The 17303-nt window shown below is 36.9% G+C and overlaps 1 protein-coding gene across 1 annotated transcript; it reads left to right on the forward strand.

The window, feature by feature from the left end:
• Positions 1-15252: 15252 nt before the first annotated feature.
• LOC140175640 (uncharacterized) lies at positions 15253-16896 on the forward strand. Its single transcript, XM_072204167.1, has 4 exons — positions 15253-15505; positions 15833-16071; positions 16336-16498; positions 16586-16896. The coding sequence occupies exons 1-4, from the start codon at positions 15253-15255 to the stop codon at positions 16894-16896; spliced, it is 966 nt and encodes a 321-aa protein (XP_072060268.1).
• Positions 16897-17303: the final 407 nt, after the last annotated feature.

Genomic DNA, 17303 nt, shown 5'->3' on the forward strand with positions numbered 1-17303 from the left:
GAACCATGGTCAGAGGGAGAATTATTTACTTCTATCTGGACAAAATAAGAGAGGTCTTCAAATTACCTCAACTACAAGATGATCCTGAATCCTTTAATAGGAGAATGGTGAGAGTAGATAAGGGGTTGGATCAAGTTCTAGAGGACATATGCCTCCCTAGAACCAAGTGGATGACCAATTCAAAAGGTGTCCCAAACCAACTCAAGAGGGGAGATCTCAAACCAGTTGCAAGAGGCTGGTTGGACTTCATAGGGCGTTCTATCTTGCCCACTAGTAACCGTTCTGAGGTTACTATCAAGAGAGCAGTGATGATTCATTGTATTATGCTGGGAAAAGAAGTGGAGATTCATCATCTGATTGCTTGTGAGATTTACACAATTGTAAACAAGAACTCCACTGAAGCCAAACTGGCTTACCCAAGCTTAATCTCTTTGCTATGTAAAGATGCTGGGGTGAGGATGGGAGTAGATGAATTCATCCCAATTGAGCACCCAATCACCAAGAGGTCAATGGAAGGACAAATGCAAGATAACTCTATCAAAAGGAGGGCGCAGGAGTTCCTCCCTGAACTTCCTGAAATTGACCATTGAACTCGTCTAGAAGCATCTGTTGCCAAGCTGCAAGATGCTATGGAACAAATTAAGGAAGAACAGCAGAATCAAAACTGCATGCTCTGCAAATTGCTGAAGGAACAAGAGAAGCAGGGGCGTGAGCTACAGAAGTTGAAGCGCCAAAAGCTCTCCCTTGAAGGATCAAATACCTCACAAGTTGAGGGAGCATCCACTTCTCAAAATCAAGGTTGTTGAGTCCTAACTCTGTGATAACCTCTATCATTAGGAGTCTATTTAAATTTTTGAGTTTTATTACTATTAGTCTTATCTTATATCTATTTTTGAGTCTTGTTCTTAATTCATGATTAATAAAATTTAAGGTTCATGTCTTAAAGCTATGAATGTCCTATGAATCCATCTCCTCTCTTAAATGAAAAATACTTTAATCACAAAAGAACAAGAAGTACATGATTTCGAATTTATCTCTGAAACTAGTTGAATTAGTTTGATATGGTGACAATACTTTTTGTTTTCTGAATGAATGCTTGAACAGTGCATATGTCTTTTGAATTTGTTGTTTTAAGAATGTTAAAATTGTTGGCTCTTGAAAGAATGATGGAAAAGGATAAATGTTATTGAAGATCTGAAAAATCATCAAATTGATTCTTGAAGCAAGAAAAAGCAGTGAATACAAAAAAAAAGGGGCGAAAATATATATATATATAGTAATCCAAGGCAAAAAGAGTGTGCTTAAGAACCCTGGACACCTCTAATTGGGGACTCTAGCAAAGCTGAGTCACAATCTGATAAGGTTCACCTACCCAAGTATGTGTATGTGGCATGTATGTATCCGGTGGTAATACTGGAAGACTCATAAAGTAGCTTTGTTCAAGAATCATCATACTTAACTAGGAGAATCAATAACACTATCTGAGTTCTGAGTTCCTATAGATGCCAATCATTCTAAACTTCAAAGGATAAAGTCAGATGCCAAAACTGTTCAGAAGCAAAAAGCTACTAGTCCCGCTCATCTAATTGGAGTTAAGTTTCTTTGATATTTTGGAGTCTATAGTATATTCTCTTCCTTTTATTCTATTTTTATTTTCAGTTGCTTGAGGACAAGCAACAATTTAAGTTTGGTGTTGTGATGAGTGGATAATTTATACGCTTTTTGGCATTGTTTTTACTATGTTTTTAGTATATTTTAGTTAGTTTTTATTACATTTTCATTAGTTTTTAGTTAAAATTCACTTTTCTGGGCTTTACTATGAGTTTGTGTATTTTTCTGTGATTTTAGGTATTTTCTGGCTGAAATTGAGGGACCTGGGCAAAAATCTGATTTAGAGGCTGAAAAGGACTGCAGATGCTGTTGGATTCTGACCTCCCTGCACTTGAAGTGGATTTTCTGAAGCTACAGAAGCCCAATTGGCGCGCTCTCAAATGCGTTGGAAAGTAGACATCCTAGGCTTTCTAGAAATTTATAATAGTTTATACTTTGCCTGAGATTTGATGGCCCAAACCGGCGTTGTAAATCAGCTTTAGAATTCCCGGCGTTTAATGCCGGAATTGGCACAAAAATTGGAGTTAAATGCCCAAACTGGCATAAAAGCTGGCGTTTAACTCCAGAAAAAGTCTCTACACATGAAAGCTTCAATGCTCAGCCTAAGCACACACCAAGTGGACCCCGGAAGTGGATTTTTATGTCATTTACTCATTTCTGTATACCCTAGGTTACTAGTTCACTATTAATATGATCTTTTGACATTGTATCTGGACCGGATGACACATTACACATTTTTTATTGTATCTTTTACGGCATGAGTCTCTAAACCCCATGGTTGGGGGTGAGGAGCTCTGCTATGTCTTGATGGATTAATGCAATTACTACTGTTTTTCATTCAATCACGCTTGTTTCTATTCTAAGATATCACTTGTTCCTAAACCTGATGAATGTGATGATCTGTGACACTCATCATCATTCTCACCTATGAACGTGTGCCTGACAATCAAAATCTTCGTGGTATAAGCTAGAATTGATGGTGGCATTCAAGAGAATCTGGAAGGTCTAAACCTTGTCTGTGGTATTCTGAGTAGGATTCAAGGATTGAATGACTGTGACGAGCTTCAAACTCCTGAAGGCTGGGCGTTAGTGACAGACGCAAAAGAATCACTTGATTCTATTCAAACCTGATTGAGAACCGACAGATGATTAGCCGTGCTGTGACAGAGTGCGTTGAACATTTTCACTGAGAGGATGGGAGGTAGTCATTGACAACGGTGAAACCTTACATACAGCTTGCCATGGAAAGAGTCTTGCGTGCTTGAAGAAGAAGACAGTAGGAAGGCAGAGATTCAGAAGATAGAGCATCTCCAAAACCTCAACCTGTTCTCCATTACTGCAAAACATGTACTTATTTCATGTTCTTTTACTTTTCACAATCAACCCTGATAATTATTGATATCCTGACAAAGAGTTACAAGATAACCATAGCTTGCTTCAAGCCGACAATCTCCGTGGGATCGACCTTTACTCACGTAAGGTATTACTTGGACGACCCAGTGCACTTGCTGGTTAGTTGTGCGGAATTGCAAAAGTGTGATTGCAATTTCGTGCACCAGTTGCATACCACCAGTCCTTGCCAACATCTATGTGAACTTGCATTTGGGATACACATACACCCACACTTAGTCTCTGGCTTTAGAGCTCTCTTCCTACTTGTTTCACCGTCCCTTCTGAAAATACGATATCCTTGTCTCAAACACACAAATGTTTGCAAGAGTATGCTCTTATCAATCTCACTTCGTCTAACCTTGAATTTCTAATTGAAAATCCATTGACCCTCCCAATTGCATTGTAAAAGGCAAAGGCAACATCAAGGTCTGAAAATACATATTTCTTAGCAGCATCAATGCTCAATCCTACGAATTTAACACCACCGATACTTCTTGTACTATTCAGTAACAGGTCTTCAACATCATTGCCATCACTATCAACTAACAATTTGTCCATTTCCTGAAAGATATTAAACAACAATAGACCTCAATGTTCTAAACATAATTTCAAACAATAATAAACCTCAACATCTTAAATGTTGGAATAATCTAGCTAAAAATATGTACCTCTGCTGAAACATTCCCTATTTGGTTATGCGATGACTCTCCAATCAAATCAACCATTTTGTCGAATGCTATATTTACTGCAAACTATTACAATAAAATAAAACAAAAAATATTTATATTTATAAAATGACAAAAGTATAAAAAATTTGATATACACAACTATGAAAGTAAGTACCGTATGACAAAAATAGGCACAAGACACCAAGAAATGAAGTCCAAAATTCTCTTCTTAAAAATAGAAAAACAATAAAAGATAAAAAATTACAAATAAATCACAAGGATATATCACAAATAATAAGTTTTTACTAATACAACATTCACACTTCCAAAGTACAACAACCAAGTCACATAAATAGCAAAATAACAAAGCATAAAAACAGCATTCATGAATCTATATTACTATAAAATACATTCCCATGTTGCTTTCCTTTACTCCTAGCACTCTATTAGAGAAATGAATGCTACTCCACTTTTATTCTGTTACTAGCTTCTTGCAATGAATGAAATAATAAAATTACTATTCTAGTAAATATTTTGAAAAATAGAAGCTTTGTGTTATTCAAGATTATTGTTTTTTTCAAGTTTAAAATACTATTATAATGAAATGACTTGAAAAAAAAAAGAAAGAAAAAAAATTACATCAAAAAGAAAAAAACTACATCAAATATGACTCCGAAACAATAATAATATAACTACATCAAAAAGAAAAAACTATGTCTAGTTTTTATTCTTCAAATTTTGAATGTTAAGTAGATAATTGATAATAAATTTGGCAATGTCATAGAACTAAAGACTTGGCGGAACAAAAGTTTTCCTAAATGAGAAAAATTTTAAATGCCACAAAAATCCAACATAAAGAGTAAAAAACATTTTTTATATAACTTAAATGTTAAAGGCATCCGAGGAAAAGAATAAACAGGTCATGAAAATGAAAAATTTGTAACAAAAATGCTAGAAAATCCAAGTTTAACACAAGAGCTATTAGTTTATTAAAGAGATAAAGAAAGAAGAGCTCCTAGCATCATAATTATACAAAATTGCTGATTATATATTATAGAAGAACTCGTAGCATCACAAGCGGTATTAGTTTATTGTATTACTATAAGGGTTCTCTTTCAATGGATTAGAAATTTTCGAATGCACATACCAAGAAAACTGGGACACATTTTTTTGTAGAACCTATGCACAATTACTCAAGAGGGGGGGTGAATTGAGTAATGCAACAACAATTTATCTTTTTGCGAAAATTAAGAACAATATATAAAAATGTTATTGTACTAGTATTTTTCCAAGAGCTTAACTCAATTGCTAAGCATTTATAAGGAGCTTTTACTTTCCAATAGACACTAACTCAAATAAATTGATCAAGATTTTCACCAATCGGACTTAAGCCACTCCTTAAGTACTTACGAAGCTACTTTTCGATCACAATTTATTTGTTCAAAAGTAAAAAGGCAATATTATTAAAGAGATAAGTTTGGAGAGAAGCAAACGCTGTTTAGAGTGGTTCGGCACAATCTTTGTCCTACGTCCACTTTCTTTCTCAATCGCAATTGAGAAGTTCCACTATTGCCAAGCTTCAAGGTGCTCGCGCAAAACCTTTTACAATCCGAGTCCTTAGTTTCTAACACCTCACGGTATATGATCACCACTCGTATACTAACCCACTCCACTTAGAGATACCTTCTCTAAGATTTGCCTTGAGTACTTAGTATACCTTTTGGTATCCTCACCGACTATAGTGTTTATAACACTTGACTCAACCTTGGAGATCACACTCCAACTTACAAGGTGTACAAGAAAAACAATTCTCAAAGAATTGTTGAGATGAAAATGAGTGCTCTCTAGAAGAGTGTGTGATTACAAGTCTAGCACTATTGAACCAAAATGATATATTCTCTCAACAAGTGTATTATATCACTTAAAAATGTGTAGAAGAAAGAAATATGAACGAGATAGCTTTCTAAAATCAAAAACCTGTGAAATAAGGCTTCAATCCATCCATTTATAGATTTTCCAAACCTTAGAAACGTTGGGGAATTAATGGGATGGAGCATTTATGTCAAAACTAGCCGTTTTTTATGTTTTTGAATTATTTGCATCGATGCATAACACTTTGCATCGATGCAAATATGCCTTTGATGCTGAAATTTGAATTTTCAGCTAGGTTGCATCGATGCAAGCATCTTTGCATCGATGCAACAAGTCGTTGCATGCTTTGCATCGATGCAAGATAAGTGTGCATCGATGCAAACCTCAAAGAATGGTTTAAAAACACCTTAAAATGCTTAGGATTGATCTCAAACTTGTTGGAGTCAATTCCTATGCTTTTGTACCTTTGAAAACAAGTTTTTAAAACCTTTTGGCTAGCATTGAATCATCAAAACATTTTGTGAGTGTGTGTTTGAGAGATTTAACATTTGGTTCTTAACAAGAAGTTACCTAAGTCCTAAGACTCTATACATGTCTTCAAAAGTTGTGGACTTGAGTTTCTTGTTGTTGTTGTGTTTGCTTTCAACTCTTCATGTTTGTTCATTTAAGATATTTGTTGATTTGTCCTTTCATGTGGTTTGTTGGTTTGTCATTCATCAAAACCTACGAATACAAACTTTGCATACAAGCAATCATGATTTACAATTTCCCCCTTTTTGATAATGACAAACCAATTTTGAGGATATATAAATGATTTTGAAAGCAACTGTAATGCACTTTCCTTTATAGAAAACTTTTGCAAGAGTTCCCCCTAAGTATGTGCATTTGTTCCTTTAAGAGGGTGCTTATCAAAAAAAATTTTGGTATCAAAGTTTTTGCTTTAGCGGAAGTCTTTTTGAAATCATTGTTTTGCAAACTTTTTCTTTCCTTTTCAAATCCTCAAACTTTTCTCCCTTTTCAAATCTTCAAATATTTCAAATCTTTAAATATCCTCAACCTTTTCTTCCCCCTTTTGACATTATCAAAAAGAAGAGATTTTGATTTCCTTTCTTTTTATATATGATAAACATGCATAATTCCCCCTAAAGAAGTGAAATATATCAAAGCATGCATATTAACTTAAAATAGGAGTACCAAGCCTATTTTGAGTCATTTACTGAAAAAGCATACAAGCAATAATCATTAAACAGATATTAAAGTATTTAAACCATAAGAGAAAACCTTAGCTTACTAGGAGTTAGTTTAACAGTTCATATGATCAATTAAACATAAAGCGAAAAAAAAGATGACTTGATGAAGAGGGGATAATCAATCTTGGTCTTCATTATCATCACTATCCTCTTCATATGGTAGGTGGATGCCGAAATGCTCATATAAGTCATCAAGACGACGATCCAAGCGACCAGTGCGATGATCTACACGAGACACACGACGATTAAGTGCTTCAAGTTGCCTACCATGATCAACTTCAATCCTTTGGATGTTTTGGTTGATGGATTGTAATTCTCTCATTACATCAACCAAGGAGGGTGGTTCTTGAGCTTGAGGTGCTTGTGGAGGAGCTTGCTCTTGAGGATCTTGCTCATCAACATTTCTTCTTCCCATTTTATTGAGAAGGTGAGTGTTGATACAAGATTGGGGTGGTACTTCCTTTGCAATCTCATTTGATATATCAATACCAACATAATCGAAGACTTTAGACCATAGGCAAAGGAAACCTAATCCACCATTCCTATCCTTCATCTTGAGCCTAATCATATGTTGTAATATAAAGTATGGCCAATTAATCTTAATCCCATTTACCATAGCCCACATGATAATCAAATCTTCATCAGTTACATTTGCATGCCCGGATATTCTTGGTTGCAATACATAGGTGACTAGATATAGCAAAGTTCTATGTTCCGCACTCATCGAATTGCAACTAATTTTAGAGTGAGCTCCTTGTACAAGGTTGAACAGATGCATGGCATTTTCCTTAGAATAACCCCATTCATCAATTGGGGTTTTACCACCTTGAAATAAGTCACCTTGATTTGGCAACTCCCAAATGGTGGCTAATTCATTTCCATCTAGCCTATAATCCTTTCTTCCTAACTTGAAGAGCAATGTGAAACTTGATTCATCTCCCTCAACAATCTCAATTATGAGTGTACTATAGGCTATGGCAACTAAATCCGGATAATATCTACTCTTAATTTGAACAAAATCCATGAGACCTTGATGAACTAGAATAGCCTTAAGATTATCAAAATGATGAATGGCAAGAAGGGTCGGATCCAAATACCTCGGAGGAATTTCCTTTCTTCCGGCGAGTTTTTCCTCATAGAACTGAAGATCTTCATTAGAAGAAAAGTACCTTGCCAAAGGATGATTACTTGGAGGTGGAACCACACTTGAAGAACCTTTTGACTTCTTCATGGTTCTCTTGATTCTAGGCATTGTTGATGATGTTGTTTTATGGGTTTTGTAGAGGAGAAAGTGGGGACTTCAAATATGTAGTTTGTTTGTAGTGGGTATCAAGATTTTGTGAGTTGTATGAAGGTATGTGTGAGTTTGTTGTGGAGGTTATGGAGGTTTGAATGTGGGGATATGAGTTGTGAGGTTGAAGATGATGAAAAATGGGGGTTTAGGTTTTCAAAAAATGCCAAAATCACGTGTCTTTGTGTAATTTGGGCGAGTTTGCATCGATGCAATAGGCTTTGCATCGATGCACATAGCACGTCGTGTGCTTTGCATCGATGCTAAGGGCTTTGCATCGATGCACATAGTGCGTCGTGTACTTTGCATCGATGCACATCTTGGTTGCATCGATGCAACATGCATCATTTGCCCAAAAACTCCAAGATTTCATCATTTGGAGGTTCTTTCTTCAACCCATTGAGTTCCATCATGTATATACTGACTCTAACCCATTATAAACGTCAATTTATTGATCCTCCAGTGTTTATAGTCTTCAAATTCTTCAACCTACCTCAAGATTGGTTACTCATTCATCAACTCATAAACCTGCAAAACAAAGGCCAATTGGATATCTCCAATGCTTAAGTTAGTAATAGATAAAAAAATAGCAACATGAATACAATGAATTTTAAGCAAATCATATTAGATTAGAATCCAAGATACCAAGTTCATTTCGGATGTTAAAAAAACTTTCTTTACATAAAGGTTTAGTGAAGATGTCTGCTAGTTGTTTACTAGTTTCAACAAATTCAATAAGCACATCACCCTTTTCAACATGGTCTCTTATGAAGTGATGTCTAATCTCAATATGCTTGGTTCTTGAATGTTGAACCGGATTCTTGGTTAAATTTATTGCACTAGTATTATCACATTTGATAGGAATGTGGTCAAGCATGAGTCCATAATCCATAAGTTGTTGTTTCATCCATAAAATTTGGGCGCAACAACTACCGGCGGCTACATACTCGGCTTCGGCGGTAGACAAGGCTACACTTACTTGTTTCTTACTATACCATGAAACAAGAGAGTTTCCTAGTAAGTGACAAGTGCCGCTAGTGCTTTTCCTATCCAATTTGCAACCGGCAAAATCGGAATCGGAATAGCCAATCAAATCACAGGTGGATCCTTTCGGATACCACAATCCAACATTCAATGTTCCTATGAGATACTTCATAATCCTTTTTACCGCACTTAAGTGAGATTCCTTAGGATTAGCTTGGTATCTCGCACACATGCATACACTAAACATGATATCTGGTCTACTTGCCATTAGATAAAGCAATGATCCTATCATGCCTCTATACCTCTTTACATCTATGCTTTTACCTTGTTCATCTTTGTCAAGGTAGCAAGTAGTGCTCATTGGTGTGTCCATTGCCTTAGCATTGTCCATTCCAAATCTTTTGAGCAATTCCTTGCAATATTTGGTTTGACTAACGAAAGTTCCTTCTTTTCCTTGTCTGATTTGAAGACCAAGGAAGAAGTTGAGTTCGCCCATCATGGACATTTCAAATTCACTTTGCATGAGGTTTGAGAAAAACTTGCAAAGTGATTCGTTAGTTGAACCAAATATTATGTCATCGACGTAAACTTGTATCAAAAGAATATTTTTGTTTTCAATCAAGATAAATAAAGTTGTATCAACCTTCCCTCTTCTAAAACCCTTTTCTATTAAAAACTTGCTCAAACGTTCATACCAAGCTCTTGGAGCTTGTTTAAGACCATAAAGAGCTTTCTTAAGTTTAAAAACATGATTAGGATTTTCATAATCCTCAAAACCGGGAGGTTGTTCAACATATACTTCTTCTTTAATGAAACCGTTAAGAAAGGCACTCTTAACATCCATTTGATAAAGTTTGAAGTTATAAGAGGATGCAAAAGCAAGTAACATCCTAATAGCTTCTAATCTAGCTACGGGAGCATAAGTTTCGTCATAATCAATGCCTTCTTCTTGATTATAACCTTTAGCTACTAATCTAGCTTTGTTTCTAACAATTGTACCATTTTCATCGAGTTTATTTCTAAAAACCCATTTTGTTCCTACAATTGTTTGATTACTTGGTCTAGGCACCAATTCCCAAACGTCATTTCGTTTGAATTGGTTAAGCTCCTCTTGCATTGCCATAGCCCAATGTTCATCATCAATTGCGGACTCGATGGTAGATGGTTCAATTTGAGAAACAAAAGCACTATATGCAAATAAATTTCTAAAAGTGGATCGAGTTGTTACCCCTTTCGAAACACTACCAATGACGTTGTCTAGAGGATGATTCTTTGAAGTATGCCAATCCTTTGGAAGTGCATTTATTTGTGCTTGTGATGGTTCAATTTCTTCAACTTGAGCACTATCCTTTGTTGAGCTTGTAGAGGCTTCATTTAAATCCTTTTCTTTGTCTTCACCATTCAAATTTAGTGAACCAAGGTTTTCTACATTTTTGTCAAAATCTTTTCTAGCACAACAATGGTTAGTTTCATCAAAAGCAACATGAATACTTTCTTCTATAGTCATGATGCGTTTATTATATACTCTAAAAGCTTTGCTAGTTAGAGAGTAGCCTAAGAAGATTCCCTCATCAGCCTTAGCATCAAATTTGCCTAAGTTATCTTTTCCATTATTTAGAATAAAGCATTTACAACCAAAGACGTGAAGGTGGGAAATATTTGGCTTTCTTCCTTTGTACAATTCGTACGGTGTTTTCTTAAGAATAGGTCGAATGATAATCCTATTCATAACATAACACGCGGTACTAACCGCATCCGCCCAAAACTACATCAAATATGACTCCGAAACAATAATAATATAACTACATCAAAAAGAAAAAACTATGTCTAGTTTTTATTCTTCAAATTTTGAATGTTAAGTAGATAATTGATAATAAATTTGGCAATGTCATAGAACTAAAGACTTGGCGGAACAAAAGTTTTCCTAAATGAGAAAAATTTTAAATGCCACAAAAATCCAACATAAAGAGTAAAAAACATTTTTTATATAACTTAAATGTTAAAGGCATCCGAGGAAAAGAATAAAAAGGTCATGAAAATGAAACATTTGTAACAAAAATGCTAGAAAATCCAAGTTTAACACAATAGCTATTAGTTTATTAAAGAGATAAAGAAAGAAGAGCTCCTAGCATCATAATTATACAAAATTGCTGATTATATATTATAGAAGAACTCGTAGCATCACAAGCGGTATTAGTTTATTGTATTACTATAAGGGTTCTCTTTCAATGGATTAGAAATTTTCGAATGCACATACCAAGAAAACTGGGACACATTTTTTTGTAGAACCTATGCACAATTACTCAAGAGGGGGGGTGAATTGAGTAATGCAACAACAATTTATCTTTTTGCGAAAATTAAGAACAATATATAAAAATGTTATTGTACTAGTATTTTTCCAAGAGCTTAACTCAATTGCTAAGCATTTATAAGGAGCTTTTACTTTCCAATAGACACTAACTCAAATAAATTGATCAAGATTTTCACCAATCGGACTTAAGCCACTCCTTAAGTACTTACGAAGCTACTTTTCGATCACAATTTATTTGTTCAAAAGTAAAAAGGCAATATTATTAAAGAGATAAGTTTGGAGAGAAGCAAACGCTGTTTAGAGTGGTTCGGCACAATCTTTGTCCTACGTCCACTTTCTTTCTCAATCGCAATTGAGAAGTTCCACTATTGCCAAGTTTCAAGGTGCTCGCGCAAAACCTTTTACAATCCGAGTCCTTAGTTTCTAACACCTCACGGTATATGATCACCACTCGTATACTAACCCACTCCACTTAGAGATACCTTCTCTAAGATTTGCCTTGAGTACTTAGTATACCTTTTGGTATCCTCACCGACTATAGTGTTTATAACACTTGACTCAACCTTGGAGATCACACTCCAACTTACAAGGTGTACAAGAAAAACAATTCTCAAAGAATTGTTGAGATGAAAATGAGTGCTCTCTAGAAGAGTGTGTGATTACAAGTCTAGCACTATTGAACCAAAATGATATATTCTCTCAACAAGTGTATTATATCACTTAAAAATGTGTAGAAGAAAGAAATATGAACGAGATAGCTTTCTAAAATCAAAAACCTGTGAAATAAGGCTTCAATCCATCCATTTATAGATTTTCCAAACCTTAGAAACGTTGGGGAATTAATGGGATGGAGCATTTATGTCAAAACTAGCCGTTTTTATGTTTTTGAATTATTTGCATCGATGCATAACACTTTGCATCGATGCAAATATGCCTTTGATGCTGAAATTTGAATTTTCAGCTAGGTTGCATCGATGCAAGCATCTTTGCATCGATGCAACAAGTCGTTGCATGCTTTGCATCGATGCAAGATAAGTGTGCATCGATGCAAACCTCAAAGAATGGTTTAAAAACACCTTAAAATGCTTAGGATTGATCTCAAACTTGTTGGAGTCAATTCCTATGCTTTTGTACCTTTGAAAACAAGTTTTTAAAACCTTTTGGCTAGCATTGAATCATCAAAACATTTTGTGAGTGTGTGTTTGAGAGATTTAACATTTGGTTCTTAACAAGAAGTTACCTAAGTCCTAAGACTCTATACATGTCTTCAAAAGTTGTGGACTTGAGTTTCTTGTTGTTGTTGTGTTTGCTTTCAACTCTTCATGTTTGTTCATTTAAGATATTTGTTGATTTGTCCTTTCATGTGGTTTGTTGGTTTGTCATTCATCAAAACCTACGAATACAAACTTTGCATACAAGCAATCATGATTTACAATTTTTTTCACAAATTTGTAACAATTCAACCAATAATAAATTGGACAAGCCCTCAATCTTAGTTGTTTCTTTATGTCTATAGAAAAATTGTAAAAAAATGTTATAGAAATTATAAAAAAGGAATTAGACTTGATAATCTGACATTAGCCTTATTCAATTTTCGAGCAAGCCAAATACTAGTTTGAACACTCCCAGAAAGGAGAGCCTAAGGAGATCCTGAACACCTGGAGTAAGGTGGCCGACAAATTTCTAAACAGATATTTCCTTCCAAGAAAGTTAACTAAACTAAGGGATATTCAAGCCTTCGAACAAGAGGAGGGCGAATATCTCTATGATGCCTAGGGGAGATACAAGTCAAAGCTCCAGAAATGCCCTGTCAAGCTGTTCACCCACTGGGTCGAGCTGGACATCTTTTATGACGGACTCCTTGATGCAGCCCGAATGTCCCTGGATCATTCTACAAGTGGCTTCTTACACATGTTTAAAACACCCACAGAAGCACAGGAGCTCATTGAAACAGTGCCCAATAATCAACACTTAACACAGTAGAAAGACCCAAGGCAAGTGAGGAACCCAAGAAGGAATCTGCCACAGACATACTCCTAGCTCAGAATAAGGCAATGGCTGAGCGGTTGGACCTTTTGACAAAGCAGTTAGAAAGCATGCATGCATTCACAAGGAGCTAGCACAGCATAGCCCAGGAGACCCAAGCATCCCTCCAGTGTGTGAAAACACAACTTTACCAAATAAAAACCAAGCAAGTAGCTGAAGAGTGCTATGCAATTGAGCTACAGAGTGGTAGAACACTGACTACCCCATCTCAATACAATATTGCACCAAAAGAAGAACGCGCATCACCCCATACTATTGCTCCTGGCGTTCAACGCCTAGAAGGAAGCAATAGGGGCATTCAACACCGAGAAAGGAGCAATAGAGGCGTTGAATGCCCAGAAGGGAGCAACACTGGCATCCAACTCCCAATAGGAGAAGGTAAGATACACGCTATTTGAGGAAACTTCCTACCAAGACAGACTGACAACCCCTCTTCAGTCATTGTGGACAATCACTCTGCACTACTCAAGACCCCTGAATACAAAGTCAGGCTACCATATCCTCAGAAACTCCATAAGATAGAAAAGGATGAGAAATTTTCCAGGATTCTAGAGATTTTCAAGACACTCAAGATCAAGATCCCATTTGCTAAAGCTCTTGAACAGTTACCTTCCTATGCTAAGTTTATGAAGGACATAATGAGCCATGAAAAGGATTGGAGGGAGGCAGGGATAATTCTCCTCACTAAAGAATGCAGTGTTGTTATCCAGAGAAATCTTCCAGAGAAACTACAGGACCCTGGGAGTTTTGTAATACCATGCACTCTTGGAGATACTTGTATAAGGACAACCCTGTAGGATCTTGGAGCAAGCCTCAACCTAATGCCATCATCATTAATGAACAAGCTTGGGATCTAAGAACCCAAGCCTACCTGCATCTGCCTTCAGCTTGCTGATGGTTCTGTTAAAATCCCATCAGGGGTGGTTGAGGATATGATTGTTAGCATTAGACCCTTTATATTTCCCATGGACTTTGTGATCCTAGATATGGAAGAGAATAGAAATACTTTCAATATTGTTAGAAGACCTTTTTTGGTTACCGGGAGAACCATCATTGACGTTTAAAGAGGGAAAATAACACTGAGAGTCGATAAGGACGAGTTCACGTTCAATGTTGTTAAGGCCATACAACACCATGACCCCCATAGAGGAATGCATGAAGATTGATGTCATAAAACCCCTGGTTGAAGAGATACGTGAGATTGAATGACTCAAGAAGGAGCTCGATAGCATTCTTGAAGATACCACGCCGGAACTTGATGTAACAGAAGAGCAGGAGGAGGTGTTAACAACTCCTAAAGTGGAAGATGGACCTCTTAAACTCGAGCTTAAGCCTTTGCCACCATCTTTAAAGTATGTGTTCTTAGGGGATGGTGACACATATCTAGTCATCATAAGCTCTACGCTAGAGCAGCAGGAAGAAGAGGCGCTAATTCAAGTGCTCAAAGCCCACACGACAGCTATCGGATGGACCATAAATGACTTAAAAGGAATTAGTCCCTTTCGATGTATGCACAAAATTAGACTTGAAGATGATGCTAAACCCATAGAGCAACCACAGAGGCGACTGAATCCAGCTATGAAGGAAGTGGTCCAAAAAGAGATTACAAAGGTGTGGGAGGCTAGGATTATATACCCCATTTCAGATAGTCCTTGGGTAAGTCATGTACAAGTGATTCTTAAGAAAGGCGGGATGATAGTGATCCACAATGAAAGGAATGAACTGATTCCTATAAGAACTGTCACAGGATGGCGTATGTGCATCGACTATATGAGACTCAACAACGCCACAAGAAAGGATCACTTTTCCTTACCTTTCATAGACTAGATGTTGGAGAGGCTAGCTGGCCATGCATTCTACTGCTACTTGGATGCATACTTAGGCTACAATCAAATTGCAGTAGATCCTCAGGACCAAGAGAAGATAGCGTTCACATGCCCATATGGAGTGTTTGCCTACAAAAGGATGCTATTTGGCCTCTACAATGCACTAGCAACCTTCCAAAGGTGTATACTCTCCATCTTCTCGAATATGATGGAAAAATTCTTGGAGGTATTCATGGATGACTTCTCTATTTTTGGTGATTCCTTTGACTCTTGCGTTAACCATCTAGCCCTGGTGCTAAAGCAATGCTAAAAAGCAAACTTGGTTTTAAACTAGGAGAAAAGTCATTTTATGGTAATTAAAGGAATTGTTCTTGGGCATAGGATTTTAAACAAAGGCATTGAGGTTTATCAAGCTAAGGTGGAAATAATTGAAAAATTACTACCGCCTACTAATAGTAAGGCTATCAAAAGCTTCTTAGGCCACGCAGGTTTCTACAGGAGGTTTATCAAGGACTTCTCTAAAATTGCAAAACCCCTGTACAATCTTCTAGTTGCAGACACAACTTTTGTATATACTGAAGACTGCCTGCAAGCCTTCGAGACTTTAAAGGCAATGCTTGTCACTGCACCTGTCATTTCTACACCTAACTGGGCCCTACCATTCAAGCTGATATGTGATGCCAGTGACTATGCCATACGAGCAGTTCTGAGGCAGCGACATGACAAGCTTTTACACGTCATTTACTATGCTAGTCACATTTTAAATGATGCTGAAAGGAACTATACCATCACCGAGAAGGAACTGCTAGCAATCGTTTATGTAATTGATAAGTTTCGATCTTATCTGATTGGTTCAAAGTTCATTATTTACACTGACCATGCCACTCTCATGTACCTCCTAACCAAGTAGGATTCTAAACCAAGATTATTCCGATGGGTACTGCTTCTTCAAGAATTAGACGTTGAGATCAGGGACAAAAAGGGATTAGAAAACCAAGTGGCAGATCATCTATCCTGAATTGAGCCAAAAGTAGGGACGCCCCTGCCCATCACTGAGGTGTCTGAGACTTTCCTTGATGAGCAGCTTTTTGCTATCCAAAGAGCACCATGGTTTCTAGATATTGCAAACTATAAAGCCATGAATTTCATTCCGAAGGAGTACAACAGACAGCAAATACGCAAACTTCTGTATGATGCTAAATACTACTTGTGGGATGAACCCTACCTCTTTAACAGATGCTCGGATGGTATAATCCGACGTTGTGTCTCTGAGGAAGAAATCTAGCAAATTCTCTGGCATTGTCATGGTTCTGAATATGGAGGCCATTTTGAAGGTGAACAAACAGCTACCAAGGTCCTTCAGAGCGAATTCTACTGGCCAATAATCTTTAAGGACTCCCGAGAGTTTGTTTGCAATTGTGACAAGTGCCAACAAGCTGGAAATCTCCCTCATAAGCATGAAATGCCACAACAGGGAATTGTAATAATTGAGCTATTTGATGTGTGGGGAATAGACTTCATGGGGCCTTTTCCACCCTCATATTCAAACACATACATCCTGGTGGAAGTGGACTACGTGTTTAAGTGGGTAGAGACAATCGCGTTGTCCATTAATGATGCCCGAGTGGTGTTGAAATTCCTCTAAAAGTACATATTCAGCAGATTTAGTGTCCTATGGACACTGATAAGTGACGGAGGCACCCACTTCTGTAACCGACAACTTGAATCCATTTTACAGAGATATGGTGTTCATCACAAAGTGGCAACCCCCTACTATCCAAAGACTAATAGACAAGCCGAAGTCTCAAACAGGGAGCTCAAACGAATTATGGAGAGGACAGTGAGCACCTCTAAAAGGGATTGGGCAAAGAAGATGGATGACGCTCTCTTGGCATACCGAACCACATTCAAAACCCCATCGGGATGTCCTCCCATCAGCTGGTCTATGGTAAGTCATGCCACCTACTTGTAGAATTGGAGCACAGAGCATACTGGCAACATGGTTTCTCAACTTTGATCCCTAGGCTATTGGAGAAAAAAGGTTGCTCCAAT

This window comes from Arachis hypogaea, chromosome 10, assembly GCF_003086295.3.
Source record: "Arachis hypogaea cultivar Tifrunner chromosome 10, arahy.Tifrunner.gnm2.J5K5, whole genome shotgun sequence".
NCBI classification, from domain to species: domain Eukaryota; kingdom Viridiplantae; phylum Streptophyta; class Magnoliopsida; order Fabales; family Fabaceae; genus Arachis; species Arachis hypogaea.

Bases quoted from the DNA above. Each gene is read 5' to 3' on its own strand.
- LOC140175640 (XM_072204167.1), top strand. From the start codon at position 15,253: ATGTTGGAGAGGCTAGCTGGCCATGCATTCTACTGCTACTTGGATGCA. The intron at 15,506-15,832 runs GTGATTCCTTTG...TATATACTGAAG, and splicing joins GGATGACTTCTCTATTTTTG to ACTGCCTGCAAGCCTTCGAG. The intron at 16,499-16,585 runs GTATAATCCGAC...GCCATTTTGAAG, and splicing joins CTTTAACAGATGCTCGGATG to GTGAACAAACAGCTACCAAG.